This window comes from Talpa occidentalis, unplaced genomic scaffold (genome assembly GCF_014898055.3).
Source record: "Talpa occidentalis isolate TD23 unplaced genomic scaffold, MPIMG_talOcc4v2.1 talOcc4.12, whole genome shotgun sequence".
Classification (NCBI taxonomy): domain Eukaryota; kingdom Metazoa; phylum Chordata; class Mammalia; order Eulipotyphla; family Talpidae; genus Talpa; species Talpa occidentalis.
In genome coordinates, this window is record NW_023601212.1 from 56,204,648 (window position 1) to 56,223,107 (window position 18,460).

Sequence of the window (18,460 nt, forward strand, 5' to 3'; positions counted from 1 at the left end):
GAAATTTAAACCAATTTGAAAGAACTATTTCATAGTTCTTATCTATATATGAAATATCTATATATGAAATATCTATATATGAAAATTTTAATTTCATATATAGATATTCACAATGTGCCACAGCTAAGTAATTCTTTAAACAAAAGCAACATACAGGTATAGTCATTATCCTTAACTGAAAGACACTTTTCTGATAAACATTTTGTTACACATTTTTAGTTTTAACCAAGAACATGGGATGGATATTGATTTGATGACATCCATCCCCCAATATCTTCTCCCATTAAGATTTCAGTCTAGGATTATGATACATTTGGTCTATTAAAACAATAATTCATGGTACCTGAGCCCAGCAGATAGAGTAGAGATGAAATATAAAGCTACATGTAACTGGTAAAATATAAAATTAAAAAAAAAAAACATGAAAAACAAAAATCCAGAAAACTGGAAATCAGGAGATCTGGGTTTCCATTTCAATTACGTTTCTAACCCTGATCTTGAACAAGCACTAAATTCCCTTAGATCTCAATGTTCTTAGTGAAAATGGAGAGATGGGATTGGAGATGATCTCTAACTTTCATGAGCTTTCATATTTAACTTTCATGAGCTAGTCAGTTAAAGCTCCTAAGTTGTCATCCATTGGCAGAGGATATTAAAAGTCTACCTCAGATGAAAAGAACAAAATTCTCGTTTGAATTCTCTTACTGTTGTCTACAATCCAACCTGTTGAACTTCCCGAATGACACAGATTTATGATGTGCTACAGAGATTCAATAAGGGCTGTTAAAATCTTATTGATGGTGAATGTATTTTGCCTCTCTCAGAGAGAAATGAGCTGTATGTATTCCCAGGTATCTTAATAATTCATAAAGAACTTTGCAGAAGATCCATAATAAGAATCTGCTTCAAATATTAAAAGAACAAGTAAATGTTGCAGTGTTAATATTCTGCTATGATCCTTTTTAATTGCCTGAGTTTCTTGGATTGCTATTTTTGCACTGAATTTTGCTCTGGAATGTCAACTGCCGTCACACGGTATTCCTGTGAACTCACAGTAAGGAAAGCAACCTACTTTTTTTGAGCCAATCATAATAAAGGTAAACAGTCACTGCCGTTCTGTAATTTAAAAAACAAAAGTCACATTCCCTTAAAATATATAGAAACTTTTAACTTCAGTCTCCAACAAACACTAGTAACTCTTACCTGGGGTCTGCATTCTGTGAAGTTTCTGGGTGTTGCTAACATGATCTTTCCGGCATGCCAGTCAGAAACTCAAAACACTCTGTATACCGGACTCGCCCCTGCTCGCTCTCCAAGCTCTCTCTCTCTCTCTTGCTCTCACTCTGTGCCTCAGACAGTTTGGAATGCAGAAAAGCCAGAGCCAACGCCAGTCAAACTCAATCCTCCTCCCCCCCCCTAACCCCAAGTTCTTTTGCTAGAGAGCACTACACAATAGCCACCCTTCCTTACTCATGGACTCTCTTTCACAGCACTGGGTGCAGGCAAGCAAAGTTATTTACCAAGCTAGGTAATTCATTTTTGTCCCAAGGGGTGGGATGTGTGCATCTGTGTGTTTTAAGAAGTGACTTTTTTAAAGCAATTTATTTCCAAAACTGTCCTATTTTAAAGAGAAATTAAAAAATTTCAGATTTTAAGTTTGAATATTGAATTAAAATACAAACTTTACAAAGTACAAAAATCAGGTAAATATCTTACAGTTGAGATATATGTATGTATATGTACATGTGTGTTAGATATACATATGGTTGATCTGTTAATACAAATATTACTGTATTAATTCAGGTACTCTAGATAACCTTAACTTATCATAATAGAAATATTATAAATTTATAAAAGAAAAAATTTACTTCCCTAAAATTCTTCATTCAGGTATTAAAGCTAGAAATTCACTTAAAAAATAAAGACTCGAGCAAACTGGTCCAACCACTATGGAGAGCTGTGTGGAGATTTCTTGACCTACTAAACATTGAGCTTCCATATGATCCAGCAATTCCACTCCTAGGTATTTACCCAAAGGACACAGAAACATCAATTCCAAAGAGCACCTGCACCCCTATGTTTATAGCAGCACTATTACAATAGCTAAGCTATGGAAACAACCCAAATGCCCAAAAATAGATGACTGGATCAAGAAGATGTGGTACATATACACCATGGAATATTACTCAGCATTCAAAAAAGATAAACACATGCAGTTTGCAGGAACATGGATGGCGCTGGAAGGGATCATGCTCAGTGAAATAAGCCAGAAAGAAAAAGAAAAATACCGGATGGTCTCACTCATAGCAGGAATCTAGAAAACTTAAATAAGGGACCAGGAAAAAGAATATAAGAAAGGAAAAATCAAAATCAACAAACAACTATGAACCAGAGACACTCTATGGGGGTGGGGGGCAGGGAAAGGAGGGCTTGGGGTCAAAATAAGGGGGTTGTAATTGTATGGGGAATATTAAAAATAAAATTTAAATAAAATGTGAAAAAAATAAAGACTCGAAAATTAATTTTATAAACTGAGTGGCTCTTAACTAGTCAGCTAGATGAAATGAAATTATACATAATTCTAGGAATTTTCCCCCTACATTCCAAAAAAAGGAAGAGCGGTCAGTGATGTAATCTTCATCGTTGGTTTGATGACTCAACACATTATTGCAGCTGCTCAGTGGCTGAGGTTATTATGTCAGGGTTGATCAATTAAAAAAATTCACAGTTTGAATCACTGAAGAGACTCCACCTGCCACTTCAGGCAGTGGAACAGGACAGACCTGAGAGGTAAACAGTAGCAATCTGTCCTGGACCATTTAACAAACAACTGATAGAAACACAAATACTCCATTTGTCTGTCTACTGAACTACCTACTGACCTGCCTACCTACTATTATCTATCTATCCATCTTTGTGTATATGCTTATTTGTAATATATCTGTCATACACTATCTAGATATTCCTACATACACAGGTATATATGTGCACATATATATTTTTTCAGTGATTTTAGGTCTTCTTTCCTTTCATAATTTGTTTTTGATTATCTTGCTTCACCTACTGTCAAAATTATAAAGCTCTAATATTGCATCTTCTCATTTCTACTTCAGATAAACTACTTTAAACTCTGCTGCTAGTCAAATAAGGATCACAGGGAAGGAAAGGTAGAAACAAAAGTTATACACAAAGGACCACACTAAAGGTCTGACTATGATGACTTATAGATCACAGATTCCCACCTGCCCTATAAGAAAGAAAACACCAACAATCTCTACCCTCTTTTCACCAAAGATAATTCAAAACTTTACCATTACTGTCATTTATACACCTTCAAATAGTATAAAGGGCATTGAAACTATTTTTACTTATTACCTTTCAGGATAATTCTAAGAAATTGGTTATGATTGCTATAATTCCATGTTAGAGTTACAATTAAGGATATTGAGTCTAATTTACAAGGGAGAGAAACTTCAGCACAATAGAAAAAGTCAGAGCCATTGGAAGTATTTTTCTGAAGGGGCTACCTGCTACAAGAGACAATGACCCCTTAATTCTTCCTCCACAGGCTGACTGGTCATTTGGTGAACATACCATAATGTAGCAGCTCTCAAACTACGCTACTGAACAACACTGGTGTTTTGCTAATAAAACATAAAGACAACAATCTTTACCGAAGTGACAAAAGTTTCATATATATAATATTCTCAGGGGTGAGAATTTTCTTCTTAAGTATATTTTTAAACGTTCAAATTCAGATCAATAATGAATTTTCAGATATTTGAAGGCTAATTATGACAATGATTTAATGTGTTTTGCAAAAAAAAAAAAGCACTTCTATTATTTTGAGTCATAATACTTGAATAGACCACAGTTGAGGAAATAGTTTTTCTTAAATCCAAATATGATCAACACCATTCAACAAGTTGACTATATGCCATATTTTATTAATTTTTTACTAAATCTTCTTTACAAGTATGTAAAGAATGTTTTATGCCTTTCAGCCTAGGTGTTTGTTGCTGCTTCTCCACTGGGAAGTTCCTTCGTTGCCTGGTTTGCATGTCATCCTCTTATTTACCTTTTCAAAATTCAGATTTAAAAATATTTTCTTGGTGTAGTTTACCTGATTTGCTACCCAGAATTGATCACCTTCTACTCTGTACTTTTTCTTCTGTTCTGCTAGTTTCTTGTTATAGCCCTCATCATTGCATGACACTACAGTATGTGTCAATGTTTAATGTCCTTTCCCTACCAGAATATGAAATAGGTGGAGGTGGCACTTGCCTTATTTTCAGCTAATTCCCAGAGCTTAGACTAATACCCGGCATTAGTATGTATTTAATAAATGACAGATGGATAGATGGACGAATCTTTTCTAAGTATGTTGTTTTGGAGTACCTCACGGTAACTTGAGGACAGGGATCGTGACATATTTCTTTCCTGATGCCAGAAACTAGCACTGTATGGTTTATATGGCACAACAAGAATATAAAAAAATTCATCTTACGCAATTTCAAGTAACTAAATGAAGCCAACAGAATCATATACCAAGGGAAGACAGTAATTTTTCTCATTTATCCAATTAGGATCCTCTTATAACAGGTGGAATATACTTTTTAGAGTAATTTTCACTATTTCTGAACCTACAGCCATATGCAATGTTGCCATGGTCAGGGAATTAAAGCTTGTAAGGGAGAGGCTGGACAGACTGATGAAATCTTTTTTTTTTTTTTAAGATTTATGTTTATTTATTTATGCATACAAGAACTGAGATATAGGCCAGAGGTGCAAGGGGTGAGAGGATTCACCGGAAATAGAGTAGGAAACAGAACAAGCGGCTCTACTAAAATACACTGCAGTGGGCAAGATAGGAGAGGTCTGCTGCATCATGTGGGTTAGCTCCCTGGCTGGGGATCAAACTCATGAGCAACAGCTGGTGATAGCTTGACAGCACTCAGACTTTAACCCCTGTGTCACCAGGGAGGTCCCAAGATTGATAAAATCTTAATCTCCTACACTAGGGAGTTCTGCAAGAAACTTGGAGACCCAAGAGTAAACTGCTTCACCCTTTAGATATCAGCTCAAACTTGAAAGTGGCTAATATCCATGTTCATGCAGATAATTCATTGATTAGGATTAGTCTTATAGAATTTGAAGGAGTTTTGAACTGATTTATGGGCTTACACAGCTCAGCATCCATCATGTTCATTTTGGATGTATGGCTACTTAAGCTATATTACTGCTGCAGATAACCACTACTAATGTAGTAATCTGGTTTCATATTATCTCTTCTGCATAGAGAGTGGGTAGGGTTGTCCTGACTGAAAGATCTTATGTAGTCATAAAGACTTCATTAGATTGAACTACATGAAGCTACATTTTTGTAAGTCAAAAACAGTCAAATATCAGCAATGATCAAATGAAATTAAGATTTAAACACTGGTGGGGCCTCCCTGGTGGCGCAAGGGTTGAGACGCAGCTTAATGAGGCAATCCGCAGCCAGTGTGGCATGAGTTTGATTCCCGGCCAGCCAGGGAGAAGCCCACATGGTGCAGCAGATCTCTCCTGACTCGCCGGCTGCTCTCCTCAGCATTGTACTTTGGTCAATATGCCTGTTCTGTTCTCTACACTGTCTCTGGTGAATCCTCTCACCTCCCACACCTCTGGCCTGTACCCCAGTTCTTATATGCATAAATAAATAAATCTTAAAAAAAATATTTAAACACTGGTTAGACTACATGATTCTAAAATTCCAGATCTAGAATTCCAAGATTATAATTCAAACATAAACAAGAACATCAATTTCAAACCTTGATTACCAACTTGTCAAACCATGTAAGGCCTTCTTATTATACACTAACACAGAACTCTGTTACTACTTGAAACATCACAATTATCATTTAATAATTCATATATTAATGTCTATCTGATCCTCATTCTGGTTCCTGTATGTCTTTTGGTGACAGGGACTCTGCCTTCTTCACTATTGTATCCTCATTGTAAACTAGAGTGTCTACCACATACTAAGTACTTAATAAATATTTGTTGAATAAAGAAATGGCTTGTAAACAGGTATAAGTAGACTCCTGAAGGTTGTATCTATGTGAACTTTCAAATTCAGTTACCAACAAATATTGGTTTTGTTCCTAAATGGTTAGGATAATATTTTTCTATTTATAAATTAAAAAGCATATTTTGCAAATTTTGAAGAATACAGATAGCATATTTTTCCTTTAACCCTTACGAACACAATTGTGGCATTTTGATTTTGGTATGGTATAGAAGTCAATGTGACAGCCATTAAAAATCTACAATCATAAATAAAAATGATTTTCTGAAAATCAGACGGGTACTTAAAAATAAGCTAGCTGCATATAATTAAAATCACCTAAACATCCATTTTATTTCTACTAAAAAAGTTAACAAATAAATAATGAAAATCCTGTTAATACCTATTTTCTCCTCTTTCAAGCAGAAACTCATCTCAAGAGTGGTCAAGCTAAGGTACACACCAGCCTGTAAGCGTGCCTGCTCCCTCTTGAACAGCAGATGATCAGAAACACAGCTTCTTGTACCCATAAACACAGATTCTTTTAATTCTGTCTCTCATAAACTAGACTGGCATTCTGATGCTGTGGTCATCCCACTGCATTCTTTTTAGAATTCATATTAGAAAAGGAAATCATTGTTCACAATTGGAATGACAAACATCAAAGTCACCCACTTATTCAGAATGCCACTGACTGAAATTCTAAGTTCCATTTAATTCAATTTATACATGATGGAACCACAACTTACTCTATCTCAACCTCTCTTTCTTTTCTTCCCTCCTCCTCTCCTTCCCCTTCCCCTTAAAGACTAGAAGATCTGTTAGTCATAGGGTTAGTTAGCAAAGTATGATAGCTACACAATGATTTAAAAACTTCTGGCTAAGAATTAAGAGCTTTACCTTGCTCTTCCAGCTAAGATGACTTAGCAAACTGCATTTCCTTACCTGAAATGGCAACTGGCAAGGAGGAAGCATTATAGGTAATAGGCAAAATCAAAGATCAGTTACCTTTCTGCACACAGAGGTTTTCATATAATAGGTCCAGGTTTCAAAGAAAGAAATACAAAATACAAATAGAAAAATATAAGCAAGTCTTCTTTTAGTTTTACTTTATCATATGACTAAGAATATATACTACAGCAAGAAAAGCAACACTCTACTTCTATCACAAGAAATTCATTAATTAACAACTAAAAGCATTTGGAGACAGGGTTAGATATATTCAACAATACCTCTGAATGAGCTCATAAAGCTCATAAAGCTCATAAAGCTACCTGTGATAGCTTTCCTCATTTAAAAAGAGAGCTGAAATTGTACTTTAATAAGTTTTCAAAGGCTCATTTATTTCAATGGCATTCTCTTCTCTCTATCTTTCCCATATAATGTAGACCACACAACAATTTCAAGAAAAGTAAGTTATTACTTATTTGTTTTTGCCTTAGTTTACAGAATATTTGCAAACGTGAGCTACTGTTTCCATAAAATCCATTTAGAGAAAGCATAGGTATTGTGATACAGTCATCTTTGATAGACCACTGACATAACAACATACACATGTACTGCACAGTTAAAGTACTACTACACACTGGACCACCTTCCACTTCATTCAGCTTTCATTACTCCCTTACAACTAACTAAAGCAATCTAAAATAAAGTAGAGGGGCCTTCCTGGTGGCTAAAGGGGTTAAGCACAGCTATCTGTGAAGCTATCCAGAGAGTTCGATCCTGATCCCTGGCCGGCCTGGGAGCTAGCCACATGGCACAGCAGACCTCTCCTGTCTCGCCTGCTGCTCCCCTCAGCAGTGTGTTTCAGTCAGTCTGCCTCTTCTGTTCCCCACTCTGTCTCTAGTGAATCCTCTCACCCCCCACACCTCGGGCCTGTACCCCAGTTCTTGTATGCATAAATAAGTAAATCTTTTAAAAATAAAATAAAATAAAGTAGAACTCCAAGCAGTAAGTCATCAAGCATTAGTAAAAGAAAATTCTACCAGCAGTTTCCCGGGGAAAAAAGAGTTCTAAAATAATCAGCATAAGAAATGAATGCTATTATTTTGACCATTTTACAGATGAGGAAGTGGATACAGTCAGATTTGACTGAATAGCATGTTTAAGTTCACAAAATGGGAGAGCCAGAAATCACACCTCAGTTATCTAGCGTTTTCTCTTAAACATAATGGTACACTACACTAAACTACATCACCAAACTTATCGTCAAGTGGCATGTTGGGGGTTACTGTTTTTCCTCTTCATAGTTTTCTCTATTTTGCAAATTTTTTATAATACTATCAATCTTAAAAAGAATTCACAATTGCTCCCTACTAGGTTTATTAGGCACTCTTTCCTTCAGTGTGGATGAACCCTTCAGTGTGGATGAAACCAAATTTAGAATACACTGAATTTTTAAAAGAACATTCATTTCAGTAACAGGAGGCAGCTATACTACCCAGAATCAGAAAGGTGGCTCCTGACTTGAAAATGGTAATTTTGAGTGATAATGTATACATATTTTCTGAACACCTATGTCCTATAATATCTGTGTTCTGAATACTGTGTCCCAGCAGAGAAAGGGTTCATTTTTTTTTAAGATAGCAAAGAATAGGATAAGTGAGAAAGGGGAAGGAAGATAGTCTCAGCAGCACTGTGTCTTCTAAGAAAGAAGTCCAATTCAAGAAAGGAAGGAGGGCCCCTTCACTCAATTCTGTGACTATTTTTTTTATTTCTCCCATTTTTTTTTAAGCATATTTAACATTAAATAGACCAAGGAAGTTAGTCAGACCTCTCCTATATAGAAAGATAGGAGGAAATGGTATTATAAATATATACATAGCCTTTGATTTGCAGATATTACATGTTTTTTTTCCTATGAGATTGTCACACCTTAATTAGACCTTTAAAAATGGTGGTCTGACTCTTTTTTTCATAGAAAATTCATCCCCAAAGGGAAAATTTAAATTTTTAAATAAGGGCAAAAATCAATCTATGGCACTTCATAACTTCTGCCCCTTTAGGAGGAGGAGGAAGGAAAGGAGGAAGAGGAGAATAATTCCCTCTAATTAAATCACAATCAAATCCCAAGAAGGAAATCTTAATCCATTTTATGACACTAGTCTATTACATTTTCATTTCAAATATTACATTTCAAAATACATTCTCCCCGTATTTTTGAGAAGGGTACTTTTTGAAAAGTCTAACATCATTACATGAAATTTGTTTTCTTTCTTAAAAGTTGAGATAAATGAAGACTCTCCCATTTGTTGAAATCAGTGTAAAAACACCGTCAAGACAAAGGACAACTCCATAAATAATCATTTTTAATTTATGAAAAATAACTTTTAAGGAGTTAAAATTTCCTTCTAATTTTCTGCACATGCAATAAAGGAATATAATTATAAAAAAACCTTCTACATCATAAAAAATGAATTAGATACTCCTCCAGAAAAGGTAAACACAACGGTACAAAAGTCACAGAATTATGGGGCAGAGCACATAATCAATTCATGATCAATCCCAAAACAGCAATTCTACAAAGAAAATACAATGTAGTTCAGCAACATGAATACTGCATTCACAATACTGATTTGCATTTGCTTTGAAAACAATCCAAATATTTCTGTCCATCAGAAGGGATAACATAATTTTCCTGGGCAATAAAACACGATTATCTAAATTTATTACCGCTGAGGCTAAAGACGAAAAAAAAAAAAAATCACTACCAATGAAAAGCTTAAAAATCATCTATGAAGGATTTGTTTCAGTTACAGTAGCCATAAAATTGCAATAATAAAACAATTTGGTTTTCAACATATTCAAAAATTATGATTAATATGCCTGTACTATTCTTCAATGTACCTTCAACTGTGGTATCTTTCAGTAACTTGAAAGTAATGCTCTTAACAAACTCATCTTAAAATGTCATATTGCTAGAAAACAAAAATAAGTGAAGAGCAGTTATACTTCAGGGAATCCTAACATTAATGGGTGATAAAAACCGAGAAATAAAAGAGAGATTAATAAATCTGCTAAGGAAATAGTCACTGGTGACTAAGAGCAGAGTGTACTTTCTCTATTAGATTTCTCAAGAGGCCATTCAATGAAGTAAGAACAGGGATATCTGTGTATGAAAACAGGAGGCATTTCTTTGCCCCTCATGTCAGGAAATAAGAACAATGATTTCTATCTCATTTGTAAGAGAAAGTCAGGCCACAGCACTAATTTTAAATACAATTTTGTTCCTAGATCAGTAGTAGGCTTGAATTTATTAAATTTAATTACTATGGATCATGCTTTATTCTGTATCATTAGCTGTTGCAGAATTAAAATTATCCTCTATAGAATATTCAAAATTTCCTAAAACTTTTACAACACATATTTAAAATTGTGCATCCTACCCATACAGATAAACGTGAAATTAAAAAGACTACAATGAACATATATATTTTGTGCATTCTAGTTCCAAATCTAATTGTACTCGGTAGTTACTGAGCCAAAATTTATTCAGTGCCAAAAAAGTTCTTTGTAAAGAAATTCTCTAAATGATGCATGAAGTTGTGCTCTTTATTAAATAGAATTTCATTCACGAGTTTTTCCTATGACTGCCAACAGCTATAAAAAAAACCTAGGTATTTCTTCTATATTTCTGAATAGGAGACTACATTTTCCCCCACCCCCCAACAAACAACATATATGACAATTCTGCTAATGAGTTATTTTTGCAAGGGCATGATGACTATACCCACTAACAGTGCCACAGGAGCAGAAGTGTATGCTGAGCACTGCTGCCTCTGCTCACCACTTTTTTTTTTTTTTTTTTAGATTTATTTACTTATTTATACAAGCACTGGGTACAGTCAGAAGCGGGGGAGGGTGAGAGAATTCACCAGAGCCAGAGCGGGGAGCAGAACAGGCAGAAGGACCGAAATACACTGCTGAGGGGAGCAGCGGGCGGCAGGAGAGGTCTGCGTGCCCTGTGGGACCCTCGCCCTGTGGCTGGGTATCGAACCAGCGCTGCAGAGGCTGCAGGCAGCTTCACAACCCAGTGCTCAACCGCTGCGCCACCGGAGAGGCCCTTTTTTTTAAATAATATTTTTATTTACTTATTTATACAAGCACTGGGTATAGTCAGAAGCGCAGGAGGGTAAGAGAATTCATCAGAGCCAGAGCGGGGAGCAGAACAGGCAGAAGGACTGAAGTACACTGCTGAGGGGAGCAGCGGGCGGCAGGAGAGGTCTGCGTGCCAAGTGGGACCCTCGCCTGGCGGTGGCAGGGGATCGAACTGGCGCTGCAGAGGCTGTGGGCAGCTTCGCAACCCAGTGCTCAACCGCTGCGCCACCAGGGAGGCCCCCTGCTCACCACGTCTAACAGCAGCAGGCCGAAGAGCCCAGTGACTAGAGGACTAATATTAGGACCAGCAGTACCATTTGCAGGTCTTAGAAAAGCATTGCCTTGGTTTTATAAAGTATCAGAAAACAAACACAGATAATAATAAAATGGGTAAAGTGAGTAAATATTTAAAAATTGCTAGAACAGTGCCTAGCACACATCACTATACAAGCATTTGTTGAGTAAAATAAAAATAATATTTTGTGTTGAGGTTAGCAGAAAAGGGGGGGTTGCCCAATGGTCTAGAGTAAAGGACTATGTATGGGTGTTTTGGTGGTGGGTGTGCTGTGGTAACATACATCTGAAGAGGTGCGAATCTATTTCCCTAAATTATATAGCATTATAAACCATTACCTCATTAAAATATAATGCAATTTAAAAATAGTATGTTGTGTGTTTAGAGGAGGAGGCACTATTAAAAGGTAGGGAAAAAAAAAGATGAGAACAGCTTTTCATCAGTCATCTCTGATACGATTCTCTCTCCTAAAAAGACTACCTCTTTGCTCTATAAACACCTTAATGTATTTCTTCATTTACCAGGAATCACAAGCTATTATCACCTCAGATTATCTGAAATCTTTTTCTTTTCCTTCCATTTACTTTCTTACCGGGGACACTTTTAATATGTTCATTGCATGGTCTAGAATACAATCTACTGCAACTGTAATTCTATACAAAAGTTTGTACTCAGTTAAAAATACATATTCCTTTGTACCAAGGGTCCTGTTCAGTCTTTTGTTCCATCCATAGAGAATATTAAAAAGAAAACACTACGTGCTCTACACACTGTAATCATAGGCATCTCTATGCTCTATAACTAATGTGAAAAATTATCTGCAGAGGTCATATTTTCTTCTCACTCCTATTTTGCATGTAGTGGTTTTTTTTTTTTTTGAGAGACTCATCTGCCACTGTGGAACTTTCTAGCTTTTAGTGGTTACTCCAAGTCTATTTTTATCCAACTGTTATATGCACTGCCAATAATTCTGCTTTTAAATATATTTTTCTCTTTCTTCTTACTGTCAGTCACACCCAAGGTATTATTCCCCTGGTCTGGTTTCAAATCTGGTTCCCAAATGACACATCTAAATACTTTGCTACAACTCTTACTTTTAAAAAATTAACTATGAAAGATTATTTGAATGTGTTTTTGACTTTTTGACAGTACTATTTAGATTAAAATGAGAGGGGAAAAAATCTAAAAGTCTTCAAGAGGGAAAAATGAACTAAGATGAAATAATTATCTTTTTTTTATCAGTAGTTCTCTTTTAAGTGAATCTTTTTTTTTACTTTCTTTGTAATCTATGAATTCATTGTCTTTGATCCTTTTCTACCTTGATTTACACTATGTTGTTTCCTACTCTTTAGAGTTAGGATGAACCTGCCAAACAGGTAAGAATCTCTTTGTTAGCAGAAGGGGAAAAAAATGAAATGGATGGAAATTTCATTTTAAATATCAATTAAAACTAGAAAAAAGTTAACATACAAATATCTGAAGATGGCAGGAAAGAAAGTCTATAAATTTCCGAGAAATTTATCAGAGCAATACCATGAACACAACAGCTTTATGAGAAACTTGGGAGCTTCCTTTCCTAAGCAGCGTTATAGAAATCAGATGGCAGGTGGGTTTCAAGAGGGTCATAACAAAACACGCTTTGTGCCTGGAGGCAGCTCCAGTCTGTTTTGGACACAAAGTCCAACGACATTTATAAATCCTTTTGTTTAAAAGATAAACTAGTCCCAGCTGTTTATCTTTGCCTTCACTATCAAATTAAAGAGCTTCTGCACAGCAAAAGAGACAATAACCAAAACAAAGAGAAACCCCACTGACTGGGAGAAAATTTTTGCACCCAACACTAATGATAAAGGACTGATCACAAAAATCTGCAAAGAGCTGATGAGACTCAACAAAAACAAAGAAAATAATCCAGTCAAAAAATGGGCAGAAGAGCTAAAAAGAAACTTCTTCAAAGAGGAAATGCAAATGGCCAACAGGCATATGAAAAAATGTTCAACATCACTTGCAATCAGGGAAATGCAAATCAAAACTACAATGAGATACCATCTTACAGCAGTGAGAATGGCACATATTAAAAAAACTAGCAACAACAAATGTTGTCGGGATGTGAAGAAAAAGGAACTCTCCTGCTTGCTGGTGGGAATGCAAACTGGTCCAACCATTATGGAAAGCTGTGTGGAAATTCTTCAATCTACTAAAGATAGAGCTTCCATTTGATCCAGCAATTCCACTCTTAGGTATTTACCCAAAGGACACAGAAACATCAATTCCGAAGAGCACCTGCACCCCATTGTTTATAGCAGCTCTATTAACAATAGCAAATCTTTGGAAACAACCCAAATGCCCAAAAATAGATGACTGGATCAAGAAGATGTGTACATATACACCATGGAATATTACTCAGCATTCAAAAAAGATAAACACATGCAATTTGCAGCAACATGGATGGCACTGGAAGGGATCATGCTCAGCAAAATAAGCCAGAAAGAAAAAGAAAAATACCGGATGGTCTCACTCATAGCAGGAATTTAGAAAACCTAAATAAGGGACCAGGAAAAAGAATAATTATAAGAAAGAAAAAATCAAGATCAACAAACAACTGTGAACCAGAGACATACTATGGGTGGGGGGAAAGAAGGGACTGGGGTCAAAATAAGGGGGGTGCAATTGTATGGGGAATATAAAAGTAAAAAAATAAATTAAAAAGATAAACTAAAAAGTCTTTGGTAAACAATTTAAGGGGGGGAGAGTAAGTGAGGGAGAGACAGTCTGTGAGGGGAGGGGATGTTACTTAGAGCTTACTCAGCATTGTTTAGCTAATTTTGCTCAATGTAGCTGAATCTCTTTTCCTTTTGTAAAAGTTTCTAAGACAGCCAATGGCCTAATCTCAAGATGCATTATAAAATACACCATCCCTTTCTACCTTCATTACATAATAGAATGGGGAGTTAGGACTGAATTTGCCAGTGTAAGTAAAAATGGAAAAAACAGATGAGTAAAGTCATGAGATGTCGACACAGGAAGTTTCCCCTAAGACATCACACCTCAAATTTTATTGGGTTGATTTAAATCTGTTCAAGTAAATGAGAAACATAACACCTACTCTATTATCTCATAGGCTCTGAGGTTTTACAAGAGTCAAAAAGAATTAAAGTTTGTCTCAAATCAAAATTTATGTTGCTGGTTCTACATTTTTCTTTTCAATTCATAGTAAACATCTCATCAGATAAGAAAGCCCAGGCTCAGGGTTAATGATGAGAAAAGATGAAATTTGAATCCAGGTCAGGATAACTTCACAGCTTGTGCCATTTTCACTTTCCCACCACAGCCCATGACAAAGGCAGTCCTTCGAGAGAGAATGGAGAGTCCCAGTCCCAGGTGTCGCTTTCTTTCATAATGCTGTGAACCCTCTCCACCTGCAAATTAACTGCTAAATCTGCTATGTTAATAACAGATATTAACCTCTTAATACCTGAACTCCATATTGCACATATATTAGTGCTATCAACCTGACAAGCAGCAAAAAGGATAAAGATGTCATTTTCTTTCATTAAGATAATTTATTTTCTTTGACAATGTTGTATGGGAAAACCAAAATATTTAATAAAAGCTATTTATTGCCAACAAAATTTAAAAATAAACACAGATACCTTGCTTTCTACCACAATCATGGCTATCGTTTCAACCAGCAGCACTGTCTGAGAGTTCAGATCTGACACTGGCAACCAGGTACACTCAGCATTTTATCAACTTGTCAAGTTGGACAAGGCACCTGACTTTCTGCACTTATTAGGACCAGTATTTGTGACTATGATAATTGCTCATAGTCCTTGTGGTGCCACAATGGTATTTACCAATTCTCTAATTTCATGCTTAATACATTTTTCTGAAGTGGATGTGGCCAAAAAAGGAAAATATCATAACTAAATTTATTTTTCACTCTAAAGTACTTTACCTGAAAATGTTAAACAAGGGTTTCTCTAAGGACTCTCACATCACTCACTCACTCAACAGTCACTCATTCAATCTGCAATGATACAGCAACCTGTTGGTTGGTGTGGTGATACCAAAGTGGATAAAGTATAGTACTATCATCTAAGAGGTTCCTATCAATACACCCTAACAAGCTGCTGAAAACATAAACACAGACATCTAGTATCACAGACACAAGAGAGCTTTTTATTACAAATAAATGGTAGTGAATTCTGCTCAGTGAAATGAAGGAAAATGAAGTTATCATCAAGAGGTGATATCAAATGGCCTTAGAATGAATGGCATTATCATATATGAGGTGAAGGGGTTGAGAGAATAGAGCAAGACAGTCCAGGTTGATAGCCCAATATGAGTGGAAGCCCACATGTCGAAGAAAGCTAGGCAACCAGGAGTAGTCTTGTGAGGTCAAACCTAGAGAATCTGTGGTAGGTAAAAAAAGATGATGTCACAGAGCCAAGTCTCACTCAGAATAGGGAGGGAGAACCTTTAAATGTCTTGCAAATTTGGATCTCATGCTATGGATAATGAAGCGCCAGTGAAGGTGTTCAAACAAGGAAAGTAACAGATTTCAAATAATGCTTTAATAAGCTAACACCAGATCAGCAGTGAATGAGTAATACAGAAGAAAATGGAAATAAGAAAAGAGGGGGAGTTGTTCAGATATGTAGGTAGAAAAAAATTTAATGTAATATGAGAATGGCTAGAAGGATGGCAGTCATATTAACAAAAACAGCAAAGATACGAGAATAACAAGTTGTGGGGGAGGGAGAGAAGGAATGAGGGAACTATACAAAGATAATGGTTTCAGTTTTGGACATTCTGGTAGAAATATTCAGATGGACAATTGGGAATTCAGCTCCAGAACTGAGAGAAAAAGTAAAAGTCAGTAATAGAGACAGTTACTAGCACAGAAGTGACTGGAAACAAAAAAATAATTGAAGTTATCTACAGAGAAAGGACAAAGCAAGTGAAGAAGAGTTAAGGATAGACCTTTGTAAGAAATTGTAAAGATTTCCATAAAGGTACAGTGAGGGAGAAGCATAGCCAGGAGAAAAGACATCACAGAAGTCAAAAAAGAGGAACCTTAAAGGTGTGTATGTGGGAGGGGTGGCCAGCAATCATTACGAGAGAGTTAGAAAGTGAAGACGACAGAAGTTATGAAAATTATCACATCTCTGATACTGGGGGAAATTTCAGGGGCAGATAAAAATCAGATTTCACGGTAAAGAAAAAAAGTTATTAGGTGAACACACATAAACTGCTTTTTAGAAAAGTCTAGTGAACTGAGACACTGAAGTGCCCTAACTTCTATAGTTAGTTCTAGAATCTGCTGATAAACTAAATATTTGAATGTTCCCATTACTGGAGAAGGGTGTTAAGGGAATGAGTGGATGAGAGTGTAACTTGGAATGGCTCCACTGTGCTGTCTTGGTTTTAATTTATTTAGCTTCTAAGTTGAATAAATTTGATGAATTAAATAGTCGTAATAATTAAGTAGGAGGAGACTGTTCTTTAGTATTAAAAGTACTTACTTTGATACCTATTACCTCAAATCTAACAGGCTGTCACAGCCAGTACTGAACAAGCACAGAAACTTGCTGTACTTCACAGAGAAATGCTAAAATACTGGACCTCAGCGGGGGGGGGGGGGGGGGGGATGCGGGAAACATACTGCGGAAATATCGAAAAGTAATTTCCTCAATATTTAGGGGGGATAAAAGAGATAAAATCTTAAGATGTTAATCTTATGAATAACAGAACATTACAAAGTAGTATAAATTCATAGAGATGGGCTGAAATACAATACTTGCCCAATAACCCTACAGTTCATATTTTATTCATTTATTTCATGCAGGCCACTAGCAAGTCTATAATCTGAAGAGGGAAGCTAGGGCTGTTTTAAGAGCTGTAAGAGGACTGTATTGTTAGCCTAATATCATTTGTTATGCTCATCACTAATACTACTTGGAAAACCATGAAAGAAAGCAAAATTACTCATAGATAATTTTTCTTATGACTCTTCTTCTGAATTCTAATTATCCACTGTACCAGAAACAAAAATATTCATAACTAAATGAGAAAAATTGCATTCTCAGATCTTCTCATATGAGAAAAGAGTGGTGGTTGAATCTACATAACACCTCTATAGATTGAATTCTTACATTTTTTACTTTGGTGGCTTTGAGTTTTTAATTCTTTGTAATAAATATAAACCAAAAAAATGATACATTAAGTCATAGGCACAGCATTTCTGGTCCACAGAAATCTTGCTCCCTGGTATTACTTCAAAGTGTCATTTGACAAAGAGGCAAGGAGAAGAAAATATCCTTTTTATCATTCCTGGAAAATTCAATAGAGGCTATTTTTACAATCTACTAGATTTCAATAGTTCTACTTTAAAATATCAAAAAGTTTTTGTTTAATCAGATTCAAGTTTTTTTCTTTGTTGCAGATAAATAAAAATTAAGCAGTTTTCATGGTTAACTTAATATCCTGCAAATTAATGACTGCAGAGTGAGAAGAAATTTATCTACTTTTTAATGCAGTTGATCGTAGTAATGTGAAATCCACTGGTTGGCATCAAAATACCCTTTCTATTAATCCTCTTAAGATCTTAGTTTATTTTTCCTGTTTTTGAAATATACCTTAAAGAGTTCAAAAGTACCTTGAGTACAGGAAGGTTTTTTCATACATTTCCCCATGAATTATCATTACTATAGTTATTAGTATTATTTCCATGTTGATATTTATGAACATTAACTCATTCATTTGATTAAAATTAAAATGTTAAAAAGATTATATGAGAAGTAATTAATCTGTTAATCTCCTTCCCACTTTGAGGCACCACATCTCCAGTTCTCTCCTTAGATGCAGTCACTGCTAAAGTCTTCTATACAATTCTGGAGTTAATACACACACACACACACATACACACACAAATTCACTTATCTGCACATGCATTTTTTTACACAAGTCATAGAATAATATAAGAAACATTTCTGCAGCTGTTCCTCCCCATT

General features: G+C 35.7%; 1 protein-coding gene across 6 annotated transcripts in view; it reads right to left on the reverse strand.

Moving 5' to 3' along the window:
- RASAL2 (RAS protein activator like 2) overlaps window positions 1–18,460 on the reverse strand; it is a 321,407-nt gene that overhangs the window by 126,498 nt on the left and 176,449 nt on the right. For 2 of the 6 annotated variants that reach the window (XM_037506413.2, XM_037506412.2), the window contains exon 1: window positions 1,204–1,386. The exons of the other annotated variants lie outside the window; for them this stretch is intronic. In XM_037506413.2, coding sequence (XP_037362310.1) covers window positions 1,204–1,216 — 13 coding nt within the window. In that variant the 5' untranslated portion in view covers window positions 1,217–1,386. Of the gene's footprint in view, window positions 1–1,203; window positions 1,387–18,460 lie in introns of those variants that run through there. 6 annotated transcript variants of the gene reach the window in all.